The following is a 23,574-nucleotide window of genomic DNA, read 5'->3' on the forward strand; positions in this document are numbered from 1 at the left end:
CTGAATGAACGTGCGCCTGCAGGAGCCATAATGAACGGCAGGGGAACCAATGTGCTCCGGCTCTCAGGCTTGGAGCCGCCCAGCATCCTACCAAAACCATCCCCCGCCCCGTCTTCAGTGCCGTGCTCCTGAGAAAAAAAATCTGAGAAAAGTGAAACTCTTCTGTTGCAGCTGCCTTCTCCCTCAGGCTGCGGTCTGGTCCCTACTCTGGAATTACCATCTTAAGTCTCCCCTTAAAAGATAGTTTCTTCACAAATCTACACTTTTTAACCAGATCTGCACAAAATCTCCTGCTAAACACCAACCCCATATACTCCTTTTCAGCAGACTGGTACGTTTAGCTCTTACCTACCTGAGAAATTTTCTGCCTTCCCCCTCATCTGGCACTGCTGGGTGTTCAGAGGAATGAAACGAGAGTGTAACAGAGGAGGTCACTAACCCGTAAGGAGGCAGCTGTTAAACTCTCCTCTGCAATACCCCGGTAAGTGGTCTGCTGCTGGCACGCAGCACTGCACTAGGAACAGTGCTTCTGGTGAAAATGATAGGTAAGTGTTCATCTTTGGAGTTGCCCCCCAAAATCTAAGTGTGTGTCTTTCAGGGAACATGAAGGTGTGATGTGCAGAAAATTCGAGTACAAAGGGGCATGCAACAGATCCAGGAGAGCATCTCCTTCACTGGCCAAGCCAGCACCCATGTTTAGCTGCTGGTCACACACCTACACCCCAAAGCCTCCTAGGTTTCATTCCCTCGCAACCACTGCCCTCCCCATGGATGTCAGGGAGTTTACTGTCCTCTAAGAGCCAGGGTTTACAATTTTGGAATTCCTTGAGATGTTTCAAAGACCACTCTGCCCACTTTCCCACAAGAAACAGTGAGCCTAGGACAAAGTCCTCACCAGCATGTTTCCCTTACTGGTGTCTCCTCTGACGCATACCCACAAAGCTCTGTACCAACCCCTTCCACCTATCTCCCCACATCTGAGTGGCTCCAACCGTAGGAGCTATGCCTCTTGCTGCTCCTGTGGCTGCCTGCAAGTGCACTCAGACAAGAGGTGGGACCCCTCCAGCCTACAGCCTCCTCCAAAAGGACTGCCTCACTCCCACCACCCTGCCCCAGTACTTAGCACCGCTGACCTCTCTTCTCTTACTGAACCACAAGCTGTTACCACCATTCCTCAACAAACTTAGTTCAAAGCCCACAGAAGGGACTCTCAGTGCTATATCACTCACTACTGCTCAGTGTCAACACTTGGTTCAAGCCTATCTGGCTCTGAGACCTTCTCTTAATGCAACTTGTTCCTTTCTTCATCTATTCCACGGTCATAACAATTTTGTACATTCGCACCCAGGGGTGAAGAAGCCGCCTTTCTTCCAATGCTGGAAATTAAAAGCTTCCAGCTTCAGCCATCTTGGGAATCTCCATCTACCACCTGCACAAGTAGGACCTCCAGCTGCCCCTACTTAGTCCCACTGCATGTTTTAGTCTTTTGTCTCTACAAGGTCTCTGTGAAAACCCTTATGACCTGTTACTCTTTATACTCCCTGATGCTACAAGTCCACTCACTTCTCCTGTAGCTCTTTCATGGGACAACTTGTCTGCAGCAGATCTCTTGCAGGCAAGACCGCCCTGCCCCAGCTCTAGGGAGAGGCACCAGGTACTCACTGTAGCCAAAGACCTGGCAGCATCATCCTTCTCCAGGAGCTTCCACCCATATGCTAGGGCTGCTTCCCTTGAGCTGGCCCCAGGGACCAAGCCCTGTGGCACAAGCCTATCACCATTAGGCAGTCCATGCTGCCTCGAGCCAAGTTTCAGTGCCCCTGCCACACTCACCACTGAAGTCTGCTGGCTGCGTGCCTGTTGACAAGCTGAGAAGGGTTTTCCTACAGTAGAAGAGAGAAGCCTGACCCTCCCTCAGCAGCAGTCAGCTGGCATTACTGTGGGGCCTCCACCTCTGCCTGTCTGTTGTGTAGCGTTCCTGCGACGGCCATACAATGAAGGCTCACAACAACCTAGAGCTTTTATAAAAACATGGTATTAATTTTTCAAAGAGTGTGTGTCTTGGCAGCAGAACACTAGGAAACAGAGCTGCTGCACCTCAATACATATACAAAAGTAGCAACGCATTGTGGTGGAACTGCTGCCCTGGTCTACATAAGAGTACTAAAGTTACTTCATTGTTGTTATTTCAAGACCACCAATTTGCACTTCAAGGAACTGAGTCACAACTTATTAGAATAAACTTTTATTTACTGCTCTCAGGACCCTTATTTTGTACTTTAAAGTATGCAACAAAACCCTCTACATTCAAATTATACAGATTTACTGATATAGCATTCATGTTTTACAAAACTGCATATAGATTTGGGAAATTTGTATAAGTTACCTTTATTTACATGTACTCTCAGTCGTAAAGACCTAGTCAAATAAAACAAAGTGGGATTTTAAATATCCCTTAAGACCCATTACATTTGTTACATAATTTACATATCTTTGTAGAGAGATGTGCTACACTTCCTTCTTGCATATTTATAAAGACTGGGACTAAACAAATTTGTTGGCCAAAGCTAGGTACTGTAATTTCCTCCGATCATATTGGTAATAAAATGTTTAAATGAGAGCAAGTCAGGTATATAAACCCTTTTTTCTTTTAGAACCAAGTTTGCTAATAACTTGTACCAGCACTTGCTCAAAAAGTGTTAACATTGATACAAAAAATACCCACATTTACAAAAGAAATCAAACTAATATTTATATGACAAGTTGATCTACAATAAATTGCACGTTGTTGGTTATGACTTTGGTTATAACTGTATTAACAAATTTGGTTTCTAGACTAACAGTGGAGAAAAAAAAATATAAAAATGCAGCTATAGAAACTAGCATAACCTGTAAACATATTACAGAACCAAATTCTGCATCTGGTTACATGTGCATAACCACCACGTAGTTCAGAGACGTTTGCACATATCAGACCACTGAATTTGGCCCAGAAAACCCTGTAAACATGTTCTTTATTGTTATGTAGTGCAATACTGCAAGAATGGATAATAAAGGCCTCTAACTACCAGTAACTAATACTGAGTCATATCCATACAAACTTCACTTGAAGATTAATTTGTTGCAAAATGCTGAATTAAAAATACTATCCATCATCGATCTACAAATTTATCAAAAAAGGCAATGAACACTCAGTAAACCAATGACGGTATACAGATTCAGATGAAGAAATGGATATAATTTCTCATTACAATTCAGAATTATGCTGCTTTTGTTTTATATAAAAATCCTGGGTTTGTTACACTGTTTCAACAAAAGCAAGTTAGAAACACAAACCTAACAATAAAATGTGTCAGCAAGTCAATGTTCTGCAAACTGATGGCTGATAATGCAAACAAATGCTTTCCAATGTTCTAGCAAGTATGTTGAATTATAAGGTGCTTTGGACAGATCTGTAGCAAACAGCCTGAAGCAGCACAGATATGATATTGCATGACATGACGTTTGTTGGGTTTGACTGTTTTTAAAAACAGTTTAACAATTTCAGTTGTTCCTCTTAAAGCAGTAATTCAAATTCACAGTTTCACTTCAGTAGTTTACTACAGAACAGACTGCCAAATACTGCAAGAGAGGCAACTGCTTAAATACATTTTAGTTTTTGACTTACTTGGCACTGGCCCTTCCAATGCGTATACCGTAGTTAATAGCGAAGTACACAAAACTGTGGAAATGGCAAAATACATTTTCAAAAGTTAGTTGATTTTAAATACTTACTTATTTTACACGTGATACTATGAAGGTTCAATAGTCATGTGACTAAATATAATGGTAGTCCCTGGAAAATTCAAATCTGTTTGTAAACCCTTAAGGTGAAATTGCAGCACTGGACCGATACGATTTATGTCTGTGTCTTAATCAACCCCATCAAAACCCTGAGTATTTTCAATTGCTAGAAGAAGTTTATCCCATAGATCTTCAAACGAGTCATACGGAGGCAAATCCAAGCGATTAAAGCTGAAAAACAGATGAAAACTCTTAAGTGTTTTATCACTATTACAAAAGGTCATAACATACCTAAATTAAATACTCACCAGGTATGAGCTCTTGGCAGTTTTTCAGGGGTACCCCACTGTTCAACTGTGAACAGCTGTGGTCCATTTGAACCTGCAGAAAAGAATATATCAATTTTCACCTATACTAAGATTCTGTTATAATTAGAAATTCAAGTTATGAAATACTCGGGTTTTTGTAATCCAATTCTGACACTAGTGGGAGCTATCTGTATGATTCAAATACAGTCTATACTCATTAATGGTCAATAATCCAAATTTACCTATGTTTTTGTTTGTTGCTCTCTTAATTTTAAGAGACTTACATCTTAAACTCAGAAGTTTAAGACCAAAAACGCATATGAAGTCGTTGGTATTGAAAATTTTATCCAGAAGACAGTTTTATACTGTCTAAATTTTTACATGCAAAATTTATGTTTGTCACAATGTAGCAAGTTATATAACGTCCACCTTTACCTATGCAATGACAGAACAGAGTACCTGAGAGCTTTGTTTGAAACACGATGACCATACGTACTCCTGGGAGGTACGTACACACCCGAGCAACTCTTGGCTAGCAGGTGCAGCCCCAGCCACACCTGTGCCTTCAGCAACTGTCTTACAGCATCTCATACCTGAAAGCTTCTTGGACCTCCCTACTCTTGCCAAGTGGATGCAAGGGGCATTTTGTAACCGTTTCCTTAAGCTGTTGAAAGTGTTTGCATATGTCTGGAGAAGACTGTGTAGTTTAAAAAAACCCACACCCTTAAAAAAAAAAAAACACTATCTTGTGAGAGAACAGGAGATGATCTCTGATGGTGGGTGGCCCCCGACTAGTCTACAAGGTGATCATCAACACAGAGAATTGTACTCCAAGGCAAATGGCTACCCAAGTATGAGTAGCCTTCTGCTTCTGAAATGTTTCACATCTTCCATGTTTCAGATTAAAGACAGGCAGTAATGAGAAGAGCTTGATAAATGGAATACAGCACAGGTGTAAGGGCTGTGCAGAGTACATTTAGACCTATGAAAGGAATTTAGTTTTATAATACAGGCAAACATCTTCCCTTTTTGTCATGATTCCTCCAAAACACATGTTGAGTTTTGTTTGGGTTGGGTTTTTTTTGTTTGGGGTTTTTTTTGGGTTTTTTTGAAGGTTTTAGACTACACAAGAGAGTTAATTCAGAAAGATTTCATTTGTGGGTTTACAGAGACATGAAAAGAAGAAGTATACATATTCATAATAAAATGAAATGACATTATGATAACATGTAATAAGGCACATTGTGGAAGTGGATCTGGAAGATGTTAGCCAACTTACAGGAGAAAAAAAACCCTAAGATAACTCATCCTAATTATGAAAATAAAACAAGGGGAGAAGAAAACCCTTTTTCAACTCCTAACACAAAAAGGTAGGAAATTCCAGTGAACACATAGAAACTACACTTCATACATTCACACAAGTCTAGTGAATGAACTAGACAGATGAGAGCAAATGCTAAGCACTTCACCCTAAACTATTATCAGTGAGACAGGTATGTCAGTAGTTGTGGGAAGGCTTCCAACTCCTCTTCTTATACTTTCTTCTTTAAGTTGTATATTTCTTCAATGCAAAAGTCTGGTTAGAGAAGGTAATTATAGTAAGGATGCCTGGAATGGGGATGAAGAGCAGAGAAGCAGCTCTGCAACTGATGGTGCATTCTACCATGCAACAAGATCAAATTCTCTTTTAATAGCTAAGCAAGCACAAGTCTTTCTTTTAACTAACCTAATTCACTGGAGGCTGCCCAAGCAGGGTTGGGGGAAGACAAGAAAAACCAGGAAGCCATGTCTGTTCAGTGTCCCAGCTCTCAAAGTTGGCTAGATTTGCCCGCAGACACACCAAGCACCGTTTTTGTGAGCAGAAATGCCTTTCTGGGCCACGAGAGGGAGATCTCCCTCCAGAAAGCCAGCTCCAGGACTGCAGCCCGGAGGTGGGACAGGAACGGCCACAGGGGCTGCCCAGCAGCAGCAGCCAAAAGCCACGTACCAACATAAGCAGAGAAGAACCACCTACAGTTCTTCAAATACAAGCAGGTACTGGAAATGTGACTGTGATTGTTACTGCGGTTTAGTGAGGATGGCAAGCTGGCCACAGTAAAGCACAAATAACTGTAAGAAAGAAACAAAGCTCTGTGCAAGAAACAGCTAATTGAATTTTTCATTAACGAGTGAACAGAACTACAAAAACTGGGACTTGATCAGAAGACTGCCCAAGGATATTCTAATCCCTAGGCAGAAGGGAGCCAAGAGCTTCAACAGTTTCTTTCCCTATTTCATTCCTTAGTTCTACCTCTACCAGTGGTTTTAGACAAATAAACAAGAATCTGGAGGCAACAGAATTCTGATCAGGTTCCACTGTGATGAGCATGTGCTGTAACTCCAACAGTACTGAGGTTCACATGCAACCACAGCCACATGGCTCAAGTCCACTGAGGGCACTGCCCTTCCTATTGGAACTCAACTCAGTCACTGATGGAACAGAAAAACAAACCGAGTACTTATGAAGGAAATGAGACGGAGAAATGGGCCACATTAGTTGATGTATTTGTTCACAATTCTAGTGTCCTATAAACAAATTACTGTTTACAAAGAATGAAATGTTTATTCAAATATGCAAGCTAGGCTAATCAGTCATTTGCACAGGATCTCAAGCACTTTTAGGCTTAATAAAGTAGTGTAGCAGAAAACACAATAGCCGCTGGCAGCCGAAAACTTCCCCACCCTTTGTGGGCTGGTCTGTCCGGTTCCCCACAGTCTTTCAACAGTGGCTTTTCTGGCTTTGGTACTGAATTCTGCTCCCCCTCACATCTGATTGCTTCAGTCTCTGTACCATAGGTTCACTACTTACCTTTTGGCATTAGGTTTAACTTGTGTTATTTTGGTGCTCCTCTTCAGATTACACCCTTACAAACAGTTGTATCTCTACAACTGTGGCTTGTGAGCAGATAAAAACAGTTGGGGAGCTTAGGAGAATCTGAAGTTAACTGCTGATACCAGCTTGTCTGTGTAACCAGAACTGAGAATTTTCTTCTCAAGTTCAATCACATGTTAAACAGAGATTCTTTTCAGCTCTTTAGAACTTTAAAAATCTACATTCATTTGAGAAGTCCTATACATTTCAAAACTTCCAAAACCAGAGTTAAAATCAAGTATTTATAGAACATGGGAAACGTGATCTAAGGGACTCTAACTTTCCTTCTCGTAACTGCCAATATATACTAATTTTTAAAGCAAAATTTGAAAAATAACGTGCCTATGTTTGAAGTCAAGTATCAGAACAAAGTTGGCATCATGTTCTCAGTTACTGAATTGGGAATATAATCAGAAGTACTCACCATACAGCTCAGCAAACCCATTCATAGGAACGCGTGATGTGCCAGTAACAAATTGAAGTAGTCTTATTCTCTTTTCAGAGTCCATCATCAAGACTGCCTGTGTGCAATAATGATTACAACTCCAGATTGGTCTTTAAATTAAGGTTTCAAGCTAGCAGATTTATGCAACATAGCTTCTGTCTCTAAATCATTATCCTTGATATATATGCATTTTTATCAGTGACAAAATCTACTTACTTCACTGCCTATTGTTAAAAAACTATGCAGTCAACAATTCTTTAATGCCACTGTAACAAGAATATGGTTACAGGCTCAACAGGCTGTTAAAGTACTTTGCTTCAAGATTTGTCCCCTACTTTCTTTGAAGTTTCCTGATGTTATGAACTAGCAGGAAAATTCCTGTAATTTATTAAATCGAAGAGTTTAACACCTCTTTAGTGTAATCATGCCAGAAGAGCCTACACAGAAATATTTTTAACCCCAGTCAGACATGAATTTTTTGGAAAAAAAGTATCTGTTTTATTTACATTCTTACCATGCATCTCATCTAGTTTTCTTACTATCTTTCTCAGGAGTTTTAATGGTCAAATATTTACATACTTATTGATGAATCACACAAACTAGCATGAAAGGCAGAAAGTTTTGAACAGGTTTTAAGTAAAAAAAAATAAAATTAGCACTTCATGATACCTTCCAGAACCACTGTATTACTTGATGATTTATGTTGTAGCCATTTTTGTACTTTGTATGTAGTTTCCAATCAGCCACATCCACATCTCCGAGTCCACACATTAATAACTGTACAGATAAAAACAAAAGCCAAAGTTTATGCCTGCAACATTAAGTTTCAACATAATTTGCTTTCTTTTCCACTATACACTTACCTCCAGCTCATTTTCATCAAAAATTTTAATCAGATCCTGTGGTATTAGTTCAAAAAAGCCCTAAAAAGATAAGGAATTTTTTTAACATCAAGTCAACATTACTTGAGGATTTTTTTTTTTTCCACAGAGCATAGTACTTAGATGCTTTAGTGAACAGAGATAAAGCAACACATCAAATACAGATGTTTGAACACCAGCAGTCCCCAGTTTGGTTGTAGGACTTAATTCTAACTCATCTCACATCTTCCTTGTATATTCACCATTCAGTGTTGCACAAGTCTGAATATCACATATACAAATAAGGATAAATCAGCTAGTTTAATTTAATTCCGTTAGTTTGACTTAATTTACATTTCTGCAAAGTTCATTAAATAGTTTGCACTACAAGTAAAGCTGTCAGCCAGGAGTGAGAAACAAGCAAGTTTTTTAATATGAATTGAACACCTCAGTAAAAACACAGGAAAGATTTAACTCTGAAATAATTTAAAGCTGACTCTACAAACAGGATGACAATGTTTTTTTTATACATGTAACAACATTATGTGTGAGCCTTCAGGAAGTCCAAAAAAGCCCATCTTCAGATTAAATGCAACAAATTCTTAGAGGAATTTATTTTGTAATTAAAACTATACCTCTTTAAAGGCTGCCATTTGTTTCTGTACTCTGCTCACAAATCTCCACTGAATTACAAGACTAAAAGAAATGAAACAAGCACTTAGAATAAAAGCAATTTATATATAAAGCAACAACTTTTGTTAATACAACTACACAGCCCCTCTTACTAGGGAGGCAATCCAGTGAGATACATTGCACATAGTGGCCACCACTTACTGAATGTAGTCTCTCTTGTTCTTGTTTGTGACAACTATTTCTGATCCACCACTCTTCAGTTCATGTTGATGGGTCTAAATGCAATGCATAGAGTAAGTCTTAAATGAGACAAGTATTTAATGGAATTCCTATGTTAAGTAAATCAGTTAACTCTTGAAGACTGCAGAATGAGAACTATGAGAAATAGAACCAGTTTCACAGGTCAACTGAATAAATACATTTGGTGGACTGTTTCAAAAAACATGTATTATTCAGGGATGCTAGACTGCAATGGGGCAACCTCCATTTTTCGTGATCTGCTACAAGAGATCACCTAAGCTTGCATATAAATTCTTAGTAATACAGACTTCACTAACTCCACAATGAAAAACAGAGGAATTTCAGCAATGGTCCCAGTAAATAAGTGAATCAATATGCATACCTCTCACAATGATTTATACTACTAGAACCTCAGACTAATATCTACCTGATTTTCAGCTCATTACAGATGAACATTTTCATGCTCCTACTTAGGATCATTTTAGTTACACAAGCCCACAAAGGCTACTACCCTACTTGGATCTAATTGGCACCTGTAATTTGGAATTTTTACTCAAGACCTGGAGTACTTCTACATAACCTAGCTGAACCAGGACACTTACCTTGAATAGCTTTCTATACAATAAACTTGCTTATTCCATAGTTTAAGTGCATCTTGGATAATAAACCCTATTATCTGCCAGTGAAATTTATGAGTACAACCACTTCCAAAAAAGCTCATGACCTCCAGCCAATCACACAAAACCAACCTCTACTCCAGATTAAGTAATGGGACTGTGGATGTCTTAGTCTCATCCGCATTCACAGCAAAAGCTACATTTCAATACAAGGAAAAAAACCACAAGTTAAAGCTCTGCTTATTTCCAAGTCCTTTATCATATCACAGCCAGGCTAACAGAGCACTGCATGAGCATATGGCAGCTAAAAGCAAGCTGAGTGAACAAACCACCATGAATGTCTGAAGGGGTTTTTCTAATATCATAAAGATAAAATCAGCTAATTTCACAGGTCAAATGTTTTCTTTCATGTTTTGTCCATTCTACTTAACATAAGCGTACTAACCTGACCAAAAAGTTCTTCATCAACTATAAATCTGAGGTCCAGTTCTGTTGGATCATTTTCAAGAATCCATCTCAAAGAATTGTAATATTCACTATCCTAAGAGAGAATTTCAAAATAGTAAATACAAAATAGAGTAGCCACCTTTTAAGCCACAAGAGGCTCCATTACAGCCTAGTGAATGCTGTTACCTGGAATAATCCTGTACTGGATACAGAGACTCCACAATTGTATAAAACTACCTTTAAAGATGTTTGAAACCTGAAGACTCAGCAATGCCAACACCAAAAATGTCACATGCATCAAAATGAAGATAATAGGTCACAGCATTATCCAAAGTAACGTATTTTGGACTCTTTTTTTCCTCTCATCCTATATTTATCTTGCCTTTATTGTTAGGTATTACTACAAAGAGTCTTAGGAAATGAAAATTACGATAAAGTCAACCGTACCCTGGACTGCATCAAGACAAGTGTGACCAGCAGGTGGAGGGAGGGAGATAACTCTAACTCCTACTCCACTCTCATGAGACCTTGTGTTCAGTGCTGGAGTCACCAGCATAAGGTAGATATGGTCCTACTCAAATGAATCCAGTGAAGGCCACAAAGATGATCAGAGGCCTGTAGCACCTCTACTATGAAGACAGGCTGAGAGAGTTGGGGTTGTTCAGCCTGAAGAACAGAAGGCTCCAGGGAGACCTTACAGCAGCATTCCAGTAGCTAGAGGGGGCCTACAAGAAAGGTGGAGTGTAATTTTTCACAAGGGCATGTAGTGATAGGACAAAGGGCAATGGCTTTAACCTGAAAAAGAGTTCATGTAGATAGATGTAACAAAGAAATTATTTACTGTAAGGGTGGTGAGGCACTAAAATAAGTTTCCTAGAGAAGCTTTGGATGCCCCATCCCTGGAAGTGTTCAACATCAGGCTGGATGGTGCTTTGAGCAACCTGGTCTAGAGGGAGGTGTCCCTGCCAATGGCAGGGTCATTGGAACTAGATGACCTTTAAGGTCCCTTCCAACACAAACATGTTTGTTTCTGTAACACTGAAAAAAAAAAAAAAAATCAGGACACATCTATAAATCTATTACTTAGATAGAAACAATATTCTCTATTCTTATAGGACAGCAAAACCACTGATAGATCAAAGAGACCAAATAAAAATAACTCTGCCCATGACTATTCTAGATAATCATTCTCAGGGAAATAAAATAGAAGACTGTCTTCCTCTGAAAATGTCGCACTATCCCTCAACATTTTCAGTCTCTGAGATAATATGGTTTTTTTAATAATCAAAAGAAACTAATTTTAAAAACAGTTGAAACAGGGATCCAAATTATGTTTATATTTAATTTTAGGAACCTTATTTTAAAATACTTTAAGAAAATATAAAGTTTAGAGTCAAGTTCTCAATATAGCTTAACAGACTTTAGTCACTAGGTCTTCTCTGAAGTTTTGGAAAAAAACTCCCAGACTCAGCTGCTTTTGGCTGGGGTAGAGTTAATTTTCATTATAATAGCTGGTATGGGGCTGTGTTTTGGCTTTGTGCTGGAAACAGTGTTGATAACACAGGGATGGTTTTGTTATTGCTGAGCGCTGCTTACACAGAGGCAAGGTCTTTCCTGCTTCTCACTCCACCCCACCACTGAGTAGGCTGGGGGTGCAGAAGAAGCTGTGAGGGGACACAGCCAGGGCAGCTGACCCCAACTGGCCACAGGGATATTCCAGTCCCTGGGATGTCAGGCTCCACACATAAAGGGGGGGGCGGGGAGATGAAGGAAGGGGGAGATGCTGGGAGCGATGGCATTTGTCTTCCTTCCCAAGGAACCCACATGTGTGTTGGAGCCCGGCTGTCCCGGGCACGGCTGAGCACCTGCCTGCCGAGGGGAAGCGCTGAACCAGCTCCTGGGTTTGCTTTGCTTGCGCCTGGGGCTTTTGCTTTACTTTGCAAACTGTCGTTATCTCAACCCATAAGGAGTTTTCTCACTTTTACACTTCTCACCCTCATCCCACTGAGGGAGCAGGAGCGAGCAGCTGTGTGGTGCTTAGTTGCTGTCTGTGGTTAAGCCACAACATGAAGATGTAGTCTAAAATTAAACCCTATAGAATACGTAGTCTAAAGTTTTTTTGAATAATGCACTTTCAAACCTTCACAATGTCATTGAAGATACAGATATATACAAATTACTGTGAACATGTAATTCCTAACATGTATGAAAAAGCAAATTACATACCACAGACTCCATATCATGAAGCGTTATTGGTTTTTGGAGCATCATCTTGTAAAACGGACGAATAAAAAAGGCTTTAAAGAAGAACAAATAAATTTAACAGCATTTAGCTTAGAATCCAAAATATGCACAATATTATCTAAATATCCTATTACATAAAATAAATACTAACCATCCAAAAGTTTGCCATGGTAAACAGCCATTCCAGCTACACGACCTATAAACTTGAAGTAAGAGAGATGATCTTCATTGCAAAGTCCAGAGTTTGGATTGATCTGCAGAGTATAGTTATCTCTGAAGTTGAGGGAGGGAGAAGGGAAAAGAAAAAAAAAAAAAAAAAAAAACCAAAATGTTGTACTGTTGGAACAGTCCCACATTTGAAGACCTGAAAAACATCACTGGTTAAATCCTGTATTACTTTTCATGAAGTTGAAACTAATAATATTTGGATTAATAAATCCCTTACCTAATATTAAACAATAACCAGTAGAAGATTTCATTAGCGTAGCCGAAATAACAGCTCTGAAACACCACAAACTACCATCTCAAATTCGAGATATACCAAAGAGTTTAACTCTTACTAATTATAAAGTAGTCCAAATAACATTGTCTGCTTTGTTATATACTGCCTCTTCTATCAATAGTAGATGTTATAAGAGTATACTTGTCTATGCAAAGATGAAAGAGCTTATGTTAGACTTCTGAAAAAAAAAAAAACCTACAGGTACTGTTTCCACATTATTCTTCTGAACTAGGTGCAGAACATGGCAGTTAACAACCAAACCCTCCTATACAAGTTGAGAGGGTGGGGGGAGAAATAATTCCATTCTTAAAGTAGGTAAGAAAATACAATTGATCTGCTTTCCCTAACTAGCATTCATGTCTTCTAGAACTGTATTACTTACGTAGCTGAATATTCGAACAATCCATAATAAGGATTAAACATTTCTTTAGAGAGAAGGAAGAACCATTCCCTGGCCACTCCTCCATAGTCTAAACCTTTTTCACCATCAAATTCAATCCAAAGTCTTGCTTTAAGGAAATCTGCTCTCTTTACAGCTATGATTCTTCTATAAGAATCTTCAAGGACTGTTGTGCGATGAATTTTCATTTCAAATCTATTTGGAATATCACCCTAAAGAGGAAAAAAAAAAAAGTATGAAAACATGGAATACAACAAAACCCAACATCTTTTAGTCTTGCAGAGTACACAAATTCTGTAAACAGGCAAGAATGGCACACAAATCCTTTTGGATAGTAATTTGGAAACATAACACAACATGATTGGCAAGAGGCTCTATTTACAGAGAACTCAACTGGCATAGAGAGTTTCATATAATAACTTCTATTTCATACTAAAATATGTTCTTAGTAACAGCATACAATCAGTTCTGCATGCCACAAGGCATGGAATCTTTCTTAACACTGAAAATTCAACATATTATAAGCTTGATTTAAAAAAGCGCTCAGAATTCATAAATAAAATCATTTTGGAACAGTTTTGCTGATTTATTTCACCTTCTGGTTCAATATTCTAACTATAAGGCTAAGTATCCCATTCTCTTACTGAAAACAAACATAACAAGTAAGTATTCTTAAAATATTAAAATAAAAATCGGTCCACTTAAAATTTGAAGTTACAGGAACAAATCACAAGGTTTATATTTACTATCATAGGCAAAAAAAATGTAAATAACAATATCTAAGGAGCTCATATTTGCTGCTGGGCTTTCGGAGTAAGGCCTTAAACCAGGAGTAAAACTTTGCTAAATCATTAAATCACTATTGGAGAACAGAGTATTTTCTTGATTTAATTTGTTTTCAGCCAGTTTATTTCAACAACTACTTCAGGCAAAATTGAGAAATTCAGTGCAAGTGGGAACAGGAAATTTCAACTCATGTTGCTCTATGACTAGATTAGGGTGATGCAATGATAGAGTATCTTTCAAATTTCAAAAGAACTAGTCACACTGAGTAGAAAAAAAAAAATTTTTGAATGCAGAAATATTTAATAAATCCCTCTGAAGAGTACAGGTTCAGACAGGCTTCCATTTTACTTTCTTATAATAGACTCTCTAAGTAATCTACTGAAAAAAAAACAAAATAAGAAAAACTTGAAAGCTGCATTTAAACATAATGCCTATTTATATGCCAAACCAGCTTGATCCAAACTACAAACAAAATTACTTGGGGAAGCATATTTGTCATTTTTCAAGTTGCAAAATACTGTACAATATTATATCTCTAGTTTACATGGTGGATGAAATATAGTGGTGGTCCACCACTATAGTGGTGGTCTTCTTCACCACTTCAGAAAGCAGTAAATATCCCTATACTAAAAAAACAAACAATATATTCCTGGTTTTAGTTGCAAATCAACTTTTCAGAAAAAAGTTCAAGCAGTAATAAATTACTAAACCCAAACACAGTTGACTAAAACAGCATTCAATAATTACATCTCTAGTATAAATCAATTTATCACACTAATTGTCATCTAGATATTTGTGAATGCTTAAAAGGCAACAGTAACATGCTTTAAAATCTACATGCTTACTTAATTCTTAAATAACTATGATTATATTCTGTGGCTGAGCTGTCTATCACTTCTCAGATTAGGATAATGACATATGAACAATGTCGAGCTTGTTTGACTAGGTATACAAAAAATGAGGTGCATATATAACTGTGTGCGAATCACATGTCAGCTCAAAATGAATAGGTTTCCAAAATGCTAGAGACAGACTTGGTAGGTAAAAGGTGAAGTACGGGTCTAAACCAAAGGCTATTATCACATATATAAAATATCTCCCAAGGATACCAAATGTGCAGTTCTGCAGACTCATTGTTATCTGGATATCCAGATGCTATTTACAATCTTCTATGCTGTGCATTATAAATATACCTTGCACTGCCACTTCAAACTAGAACTTGCAAACGGGATTCATAAATTTAAGATTTTAAGGCTGCGACAATTCAACAGTCATCTAGCCTGATCAATGTGACAATATAGATTTCTATCTGGACAATCTAAAATCTATTCAAAGAACTTCTATTTCCACATTCTGAGTTTCAAAAACTATTATATATGCTAGATCAGTGATTTCCAAACTTTTGTTGCCAGCCTACTTCCAGGTTCACAACTGTTTTAACCTTTTAGAAATTCTACTTTTTCAGACAGATTGCTTGTCAGTCTCACCACTGCACAAAGTCACAAAACCTACTGTTAGATTAAATGCTAATTGTTATCAAGCTACTGCCTCACTAAACTATTTGTGATCAGACAGTAAAGCTACCTTCCCTAAGCAGGTTTAAAAGTTTAAATTCCTTTCACTGTAACCTAAGCTTTCCTCTGTTTAGGGGCATAAGTTTCTCAACTTTCTGTTGGATTCCCACTGATTACTAACCTGTTTCTTCAATTTCTTTCTGAAGAACTCGTATTTCCGCTTATAGTCCCTGGAGTAAGGCACAGCCTTTAGGTAAAAAAAAAAAAAGTGTTTGAGATACTCTAACAAATATAACAAACTAGTCTATATTTGTGAAACACACAATGCATTTAATCTCTCAAGAAACAGGAATACATATTTTATTAAGTATCAGTGGAGACTGTCATTTTACAAATATGCGGACAGTTCAAAACATCTGGAACGAGAAGTATTTCCTTGTTCATATCATTTGTTCTGATCAGTTCCATAGACTTTATCCTGTGCTTTACCACCAGCTGCTATGACCAGCTAAGATCACTGACTGGCCCAGATCAAAGTGACCAAAATGCCTTTGGTGACTTATGTAACACATAGCCTCCCCTTGCTGTATCATGAGAGATCTGGCTACAAACACTTCTACTTTCCATGGACAGAGAAGGTTGTTTACATATGTGTGCTATTAATAAATACAGATATCAGTTGAACACTAAAACCCATCTATAATTATAATGTGTGCCGTCTTTGCAATTAGCCCTGGTAATTTTGCACTTCAGATTAAATATCAAGGCTAGATAATTATTTTTCAGTTGGAAATCAATGTAATTCCTCTTAAAGTCTTTTTTTGTTTATTTTCAAGTTTACTTCACAAATAAATCTAGTTTTATTTTGGACACTGGATTAAAAAAAAAAAAAGTTGCTTACCTACTTCAAACTTCCCCCCGCCACAGTCTATAAGGAAACTCTTACTATTCTGGGGACTGATTTTTCTTTCTGGAATTTAAAGACCATTTCCACAGAAAGCTTTCTAAACAGTCTTTAAAAAGAAATAAAAATGCATTGTTGAAACACCCTGTAAATTTCATCTCCTAGACAGAGTACCTCATAAATGACAAGAGTTTATTTGGATTCTATTAACAATATTCTTGAAAAGATATGTAAAGCTACATAAAGAAAGCTTACTGGTCCAGTTATTGCCACATTCTGCAGTCGAGGATCCTCCCATTGTGTTTTCTTTGTATCTGCAAGACATTTTTTTATTAGTTCCACTAATTCAGAGAGCATTCAGAAATATAGTTATGAGCGGAGGGAGAATACTACATTGTACACACTGTGGTTTATGTAGAATATTCTTCCATCTGTGTGAGTTCTCTCTTCCCACCCTGGCTGAAAGAAGGAGACACTATGATAAATTTCAGACCACAGTTTGTACAGAACTCAACAAGATCTGCAAACGGAGGCATTCCCCCTCTCCATGTACTCTCAGCTCTAGGATTCAAAACCAGAGTATTTTTTGTATGGAAAAAGAACAGGCTGCACTTTCCCATGTGCAAATTTCAACAGTGCTAATTTAAGTACTTAGATTGCTCTACCTGCAAAAAAAGCATAAAATGCTTTGCTTACTGGCAACGGGCCCAGGTCTACTGGATCTAGGGAAGTTTTTCTCCTCGGATGAGCAGGAATTTTTAGTCTTGGATCTTCCTTTGAAAACAAAAAAAGCAGCAAGTTAAAATTCTTTTATTGTTTTGCTTTTAATTTTTTCCTGTTTATTAATGATTGTGTAAATAATTGTTGCATATTCTTCAAACAGGTAGCTCCTTGGGGATTCTCAGTCCTCCAGTAGTTGACAGTCATCTAATGACCTCAATTTTTTTTTAATTTATATTACCAGATATCTTTATATACACACTCACACAAATATTAAAAAAATCCCATCCAACTCAGTTTTACTGTAATGAATTGAATTAATCTTTCCACACGATTTCCGGCACACCTTGTGCTTTTTGGGTTTGCTTGATGGGTTCAGAGGTTTTGGGGAGGTAAAGGGAAGGTGTTTATGTTAAATGAGATCCTATCACAAACCTGAAGAGACTACATACTCATTTTGTATTAATTCAACGAATTTCTGTTTCTCTTTCACCTGACAGTAATAGTGACCCACTCTAAATGCTTAAGTCCAGCTATTGGCACTTCCTAGTGGTGTGCAGTGTCACTCTGTTGAACTGTAGCTGTTTAACTCCCCATCCATACTGTAGCTGCACCTGGTCTGCTTTCGTCAAAGACATTTGCACTGTAACATGTGATAAATTCCAGGTAATGGATTTTCTACTGAAGGTAAGTTTACGAAACTGATTTCTCTTAACAGTGTATATAAGATATTGCATAAAAGCTTTATAGTTAGGACAGAAGTGTCATTTAGGAAATGCTTTACACCTGCAAAACAGATTCCTATATCCATCGGTATTTTCCTCTTTCCAAGCTAAGCGTTCAAGTCCCAGTACAATTTGTAAAATGCAACGCTCTATTCGTGGTAAATTTTAAATTATTTTGCATTTTTATTACAGATGTTCCTTAACAGATGTGACACAGCTGTCTTGGTACTAAAATCTACAGAAGCTTGCTGAAAGCAGCAAAGTTTTGACTTGAGGGGAACTAGAATTTCAGTCCGTGAGAGCAGCTTTCCATTACCCATGTTGTAGTTTTGGTATTGTGGTCAATAAAAAATGGTCTCCCATTGGGTGCATGCCGGACTTCCCAGCCTTTAGGGAGAAATCCTTGCTCCATTTCAGGCTGCTGCTGAGAAGACTGTTGTGGTGAATCACTTGATGGTGCTTGTGGTTGTCTCCCTGTAGAAACACTTTGTGCAGTTGACAATTGACCTGTCTCCATAGCCATCTATGGTAAATGACCAAAAAGAAAAAAGAATCAAAGCCCCATAGAGCATGTATTATATATTTTTTCTATTGACCTATATTTTTGACTCCTGAAAGCAGTTGCATAAAGCAAGTGCCAGACTGTATATAGATTTGTTTAGTCTAATATCAATAGCACTAACAATCACCAATTATGCTAGCAAGGTTAAAAAGTCTTTCAGGTTTCTCAATCAGCTATCATTCTCTAGAAGGCTTCCTTGGTACTTTAATAGTAGTGTATTTATGTGCCATAAATATTACTGCTTCTAACTCTCACTGCATTCTCTCAGATATTTTACATAGAGCTTTACCAGTTTATGCTTTTTGCATGTTCTGTTTCAAAGAGCTCTCTAAGCTTAACTTATTATGCAAGACATTTAAAAAGTTAAATGAACAAAAACACTAATTGGAAGACAGACAGTACCTGTACAACTGGCTTTATCCAAGTAGTGGTTCTAGAATTGTGATCTATATAATATGACCTCCCTTTTTCATCTTGTCGTTCTTCCCAGCCTGGGGGTAATCCAGATGAAGTAGGCAGTAACTAAATATTAGTGGTAACGGAAGAAAAACAGTTAGGAAAACCATGAAACTGATTGTGAAAAGGCTTTCCTCTGCCAAATTAAAACAACAAAAATATAATCCAGAATGTTCATGTTTTTTTGCAAAGGATGAAATAGAACAGCAGTATTTACCCTCCTGGCTGAATAGTACAAAGTAACAGAATTTTTTTAATATTTTTTTTTTTTAAAAAAATATATGTTCAAGCTCCTCCTCATCTGAAAAGAATTCAGTTATATACTGGTTTAAGCATGGATGAGGCAGCCTAGCACCTCTGGCCATGCGCTCATTTTGCAGTGTCACCATGAAAACGTAATTAAAGACTTTACCACCATCCATACATTATAAAGCAAACAATTGGAAAACCAAAACTCCTATCTGCACGGGAAGAATACTTCCCTCTGCAGGCTCTGTCCATGCATTAAGCTAATGTTAAACCACAACCACAAAGTTGGAGCATAAAAGCTTTGCAACTGAAGTCCAGTCTTGGTAGACTCAGACCTGCAATTTTGTCGGGCCAGCTGCCAGAAGCAGAAGGCCAAATCTCCTTTGAAATGTCAGCACATAATACGTAGTTAAGAAAAAAAAGTTTTACATAAAGAAAATCCTTCAACTGGAAAATGACGTACCACTGGATGTGCAGGCTGCTCTTCAACTCTGTATGTTTGCAGACTACCTCTTCTGCTGGAATGGTTCTTGAAACAGTGAAGGGGAATGACATTTATTATTGCTGCTTTAAGGATGGCAGCAAACATTCAAAAACAGTTATCACACTAAACTATTACAGCTTTTACCTTGAACAAAGTGTCTTATTTGTTTTGAAATTATTCAGTATTTTTGAAGTTCCTGTTTTAACACTGCTAGAAGCATTAAGTTCAGTGTCTATTATAACCTTCAAGTGTATAATATAAAGGCTCTTTAAACTTTTGAAAACCCTAACAATAAACATTTTGGCAGATAAAACAGTTAATTGCAACCAATTTCATTACAATTTAATTTAAATATATACTGTATATATTTACAGTATAGAACTCACTCTGTTATCAGTAGACTAAAGCCTGTGATATATCATGGCTAACACAAGTTTTCAGAGAGTAGATTAACTTAATAATGACAAGATTGGATGTCTCAGACCCTCATGTTTGAGAGCAGTAATTCAATCCCTGGACTTTGCATAAGCACCCATCTTTCTGCCTGGAGCCATATTTATATCTGCTACAATTAAGCAACTATATTTCGTCTTGCTCCAGAACTTCCCCAATTCTTTGAGGAAATTTTCCTTATCTACATTCCCTTTCAGAATACTACAAAGAAAAAGCATGATTTTTTTTTTTTTTGAGGTGATGGAGGTGAGGTAAGACTGTCATTCTAGCTAGCTCTTGTAAATAATTTGAACACCTGCTTCTTCCTTTCCTTAGGCCACCCACGCAAGCTGAAATAGTTTTCTTGCTATCCATAGTGTTCTGAGGTCAAGTAAAGTCTTATTACTCTCACTTCGCTGTTCCCAGCAACACTAGCGAAGCCTTTGTACTAAATGAGGAAAAAAGCCAATTCCAAATTTACCTTTGGAATGGTATTTTTAGCATCACAAAAGCTAATGATTTTATCTAAATACCAAAATCTTAGACTAAATGGTCTGGGTCACCTCTAAAGGCTTTCCTCAATGGACAGTGTGTATTTCTCAAGTCACATATCAGGTTAAAAGGTTGTTTGTGGAGCTTATGTTTCACAAGACAGCTGAGCTTGCTTAATTGTTTGCCATCACCAAAAAAGTAATTTCACTCCTGGCTATGTACTCCTGCCGCTTATCCTTTGCTGCCATAGTATTTGTCAAACAACCTACCATGCTATTTCTGCTTGCTAAAGCTGCAAAATAAAAAACAGAGTTGAGAGGTAAAGAGAATGCTTTTCTGCTGGGTTAGCAAGCTGAACAGACTCACTGAGAGGTCAGTCAACTTTCCTAACAGGCACATGGGCTGTGGAACTGTACAAACGAGGGCCCTTTTCCACTGCTATGGAGTCACCAGGTTTACTCATCTCACTCACAAAACCTTACCCAAATATTCACAATGAAAACATGAATTATCTTAGAACTTGTGCTAGTAGAAAAAGTAAATGATGTAGCACAGCTCCCTTAGAAATAGGCTTTCCAGATATGGACAGCTTTCTTCATCTGTAGTTTTCAGCAGCACTCAGTACAACACTACAATAAGAGGGAGATTTACAGACTGAAGAGTTCATGATGATCTGTTTCAGTCTCGGGCAAGAATTCATATAAGCAAATTGAGGAAGAATAGAATGTTGTCTTATATGGGGTTCTATATTTAAAATATTACTGTTAAATTCTCTGCATTGGAGATAAAATGAAAAATCTAATTGTTAAAAGAAGTATTTATCAATCTCATTCTATCAGTAGTAACATTTTGTGCAAAATACTACAGATATTTCTGTGTATTAGAACAAAGAGAAAAAAAGTTTACAGCGTAGGCTGCTGACTGGCCAGCAGCTGAACTTCCAGAGGTAGTAAGTCTGGCATTCAACTCTTCTGCAAGATGAGTCTGGATATCACAATTACTCTGGGAGAGAGGTATTTGAAGGTTCTGATTGCTATACATTGTTGCTTCATCTTCCGTTATAATTTCCCAGCTCTTGAAAGAGAAAACGAAAAAAACATTTAAAAAGCAGTTCCAAGTTACAAATAGTTAAGACAAGCTTTTTGACTAGATTAAGAAAGTTCCTTGCACCTCAGAAACATTGAGAGGTTGTTTTTACCTCAGGGGAATCTCTGTTGTCGAGATTTTCTGTATCCTCTGAGATCTGTCGCCGGTGAGTGAACACATGCTGGGCCTCCAGCTGCACACTACCAGAATCTGCAACAGCTACGCTGTCCCTGTTGTAGAGGAGGGGGGTGTCAGCATACAGTAGCCATACATCTTGCAACAATAAGCTAGGCTAACAGCAAAAACATATGTTACAGGCATTTTGGCAGAAGAAAAAGAAACAAATTAATGTAACAAAAAGCATTCATGTCAACATGAAGTGTAATTCCAATCTGTCATTCATATGCTGCAGAGGGATGGGGACAAACCTGAAAAAAAACAAGGTAAATAATTTAATGCACTCCCTCTGGGAAGAAGTAACCAGTCTTAGAGCTGGAAAACAATTTCTTGCCAATTACCATAGTTACCCTCTTACAATTGCAAGCAGTTTCTATTTGAATGCATACTTCCAGAGAACAGGAAGAGTACTGGGCAGTTAAAATGACCACTAGCCAAGGACCATTACAGGTGGACTTGAAGGTTATGCTGTGGAAAGCTCTCTACTAATTCTCAAGCTGTTCACTTTCTAATTCTCCTTGCTTTCATCATAATTAGAGGGAACTAGTTACATTAGTTAATATAAGACTTGAATTTTCAGGCTAAAAGACCTACTGAGCAGTTGGTCTTTTCCACTGTGTTCTTCTGAATTGGTGATTGACATAGTAGGTCCTGCCGAGAATGTCCTGCCTTTCTTCCCAGCCTGAAGGCAGTGGAGGAGATTCCTGCTGCTCGTGTTGTGGCTGGCTAGCAGCATCTGGTTGGTCCAATATAATCCATCCAGGCTAAGAAATATAATATTAACCACCTTGAATATTCCCAAAGTTGAAAAAGTATCTCAATTTATTAAGACACCTCCCCTTTTAAGGTGCAGTTCCACTAGAAATTATACACAATAAAATCCAGAGGTAGCTTACTGGCTTACTTCAAGAAATTATAATTTCAAAGTTGTGCATGCAGAAATCTTATTTCGAACTCAAGTTCCTTAAATTATTCCTAACTCAAGTTCCTTAAACATATTGGCATCAAAAGATGTTTATTCCAGGAAAATAAACAGCATTCACAGAACAGATTTTTAAGAGAAAATAAATTTGTTTTCAATCATATGCTGCACATGTACTAGTCAGATGAGCATACCATTTTGTAATTAAGAATGCTAATTCCAGCAAAGGTGGTAACACTGATTAAAGTCTTGAAAAGAAACGCATTGATCTAAAGCGGATGTGCTTACAACACAAAGCAGTTAAGATCAAATTATCCCTATAAATTAGAGAGAGTTGAAGTTCTAAAACCAGCAGGATAGCAGTGTCTGGCTGGCTCAGGCCGGACAATTAAACAGCAGTAAAAATACTAAGCAATGGTACTTCCATTAGTTCTAAACCATGACACGTTACACAAACATGGTAAATTGGTACCAGAACAAAAAGCAAGAGCCTAACGTATGTTGTCTTCTTTAGATATACTGATATAGACACTCCTTTAGTTAGAAAAACTGCTCCAGATTTTTTATGCAGACATAAAATTTTTATATAAGATAAAAGGAACTACTTTTAACTGGTTTGTTTCAAAAACATGATTTATAGCTTAGTGACTCCTAGCATTCATTTTTACTGTAAAAACC

At 37.7% G+C, this 23,574-nt stretch overlaps 1 protein-coding gene across 2 annotated transcripts in view; it reads right to left on the bottom strand.

Moving 5' to 3' along the window:
• Positions 1–3,824: 3,824 nt before the first annotated feature.
• NEDD4 (neural precursor cell expressed, developmentally down-regulated 4, E3 ubiquitin protein ligase) overlaps positions 3,825–23,574 on the bottom strand; it is a 47,504-nt gene continuing 27,754 nt past the window's right edge. For both annotated transcript variants that reach the window (XM_008947349.1, XM_008947348.1), the window contains 21 exons: positions 22,569–22,738; positions 21,910–22,027; positions 21,618–21,785; positions 19,767–19,832; positions 19,001–19,120; positions 18,353–18,559; positions 17,288–17,365; positions 16,996–17,050; positions 16,847–16,905; positions 15,869–15,934; positions 13,370–13,599; positions 12,637–12,758; positions 12,468–12,538; positions 10,240–10,335; positions 9,139–9,212; positions 8,940–9,000; positions 8,308–8,367; positions 8,114–8,221; positions 7,424–7,520; positions 4,089–4,161; positions 3,825–4,011 (listed from right to left, as the gene is read on the bottom strand). In XM_008947349.1, coding sequence (XP_008945597.1) covers positions 3,909–4,011; positions 4,089–4,161; positions 7,424–7,520; positions 8,114–8,221; positions 8,308–8,367; positions 8,940–9,000; positions 9,139–9,212; positions 10,240–10,335; positions 12,468–12,538; positions 12,637–12,758; positions 13,370–13,599; positions 15,869–15,934; positions 16,847–16,905; positions 16,996–17,050; positions 17,288–17,365; positions 18,353–18,559; positions 19,001–19,120; positions 19,767–19,832; positions 21,618–21,785; positions 21,910–22,027; positions 22,569–22,738 — 2,202 coding nt within the window. In that variant the 3' untranslated portion in view covers positions 3,825–3,908. The remainder of the gene's footprint in view (positions 4,012–4,088; positions 4,162–7,423; positions 7,521–8,113; positions 8,222–8,307; positions 8,368–8,939; positions 9,001–9,138; positions 9,213–10,239; positions 10,336–12,467; positions 12,539–12,636; positions 12,759–13,369; positions 13,600–15,868; positions 15,935–16,846; positions 16,906–16,995; positions 17,051–17,287; positions 17,366–18,352; positions 18,560–19,000; positions 19,121–19,766; positions 19,833–21,617; positions 21,786–21,909; positions 22,028–22,568; positions 22,739–23,574) is intronic.

This window comes from Merops nubicus, unplaced genomic scaffold, assembly GCF_000691845.1.
Source record: "Merops nubicus isolate BGI_N331 unplaced genomic scaffold, ASM69184v1 scaffold22499, whole genome shotgun sequence".
Classification (NCBI taxonomy): Eukaryota; Metazoa; Chordata; class Aves; order Coraciiformes; family Meropidae; genus Merops; species Merops nubicus.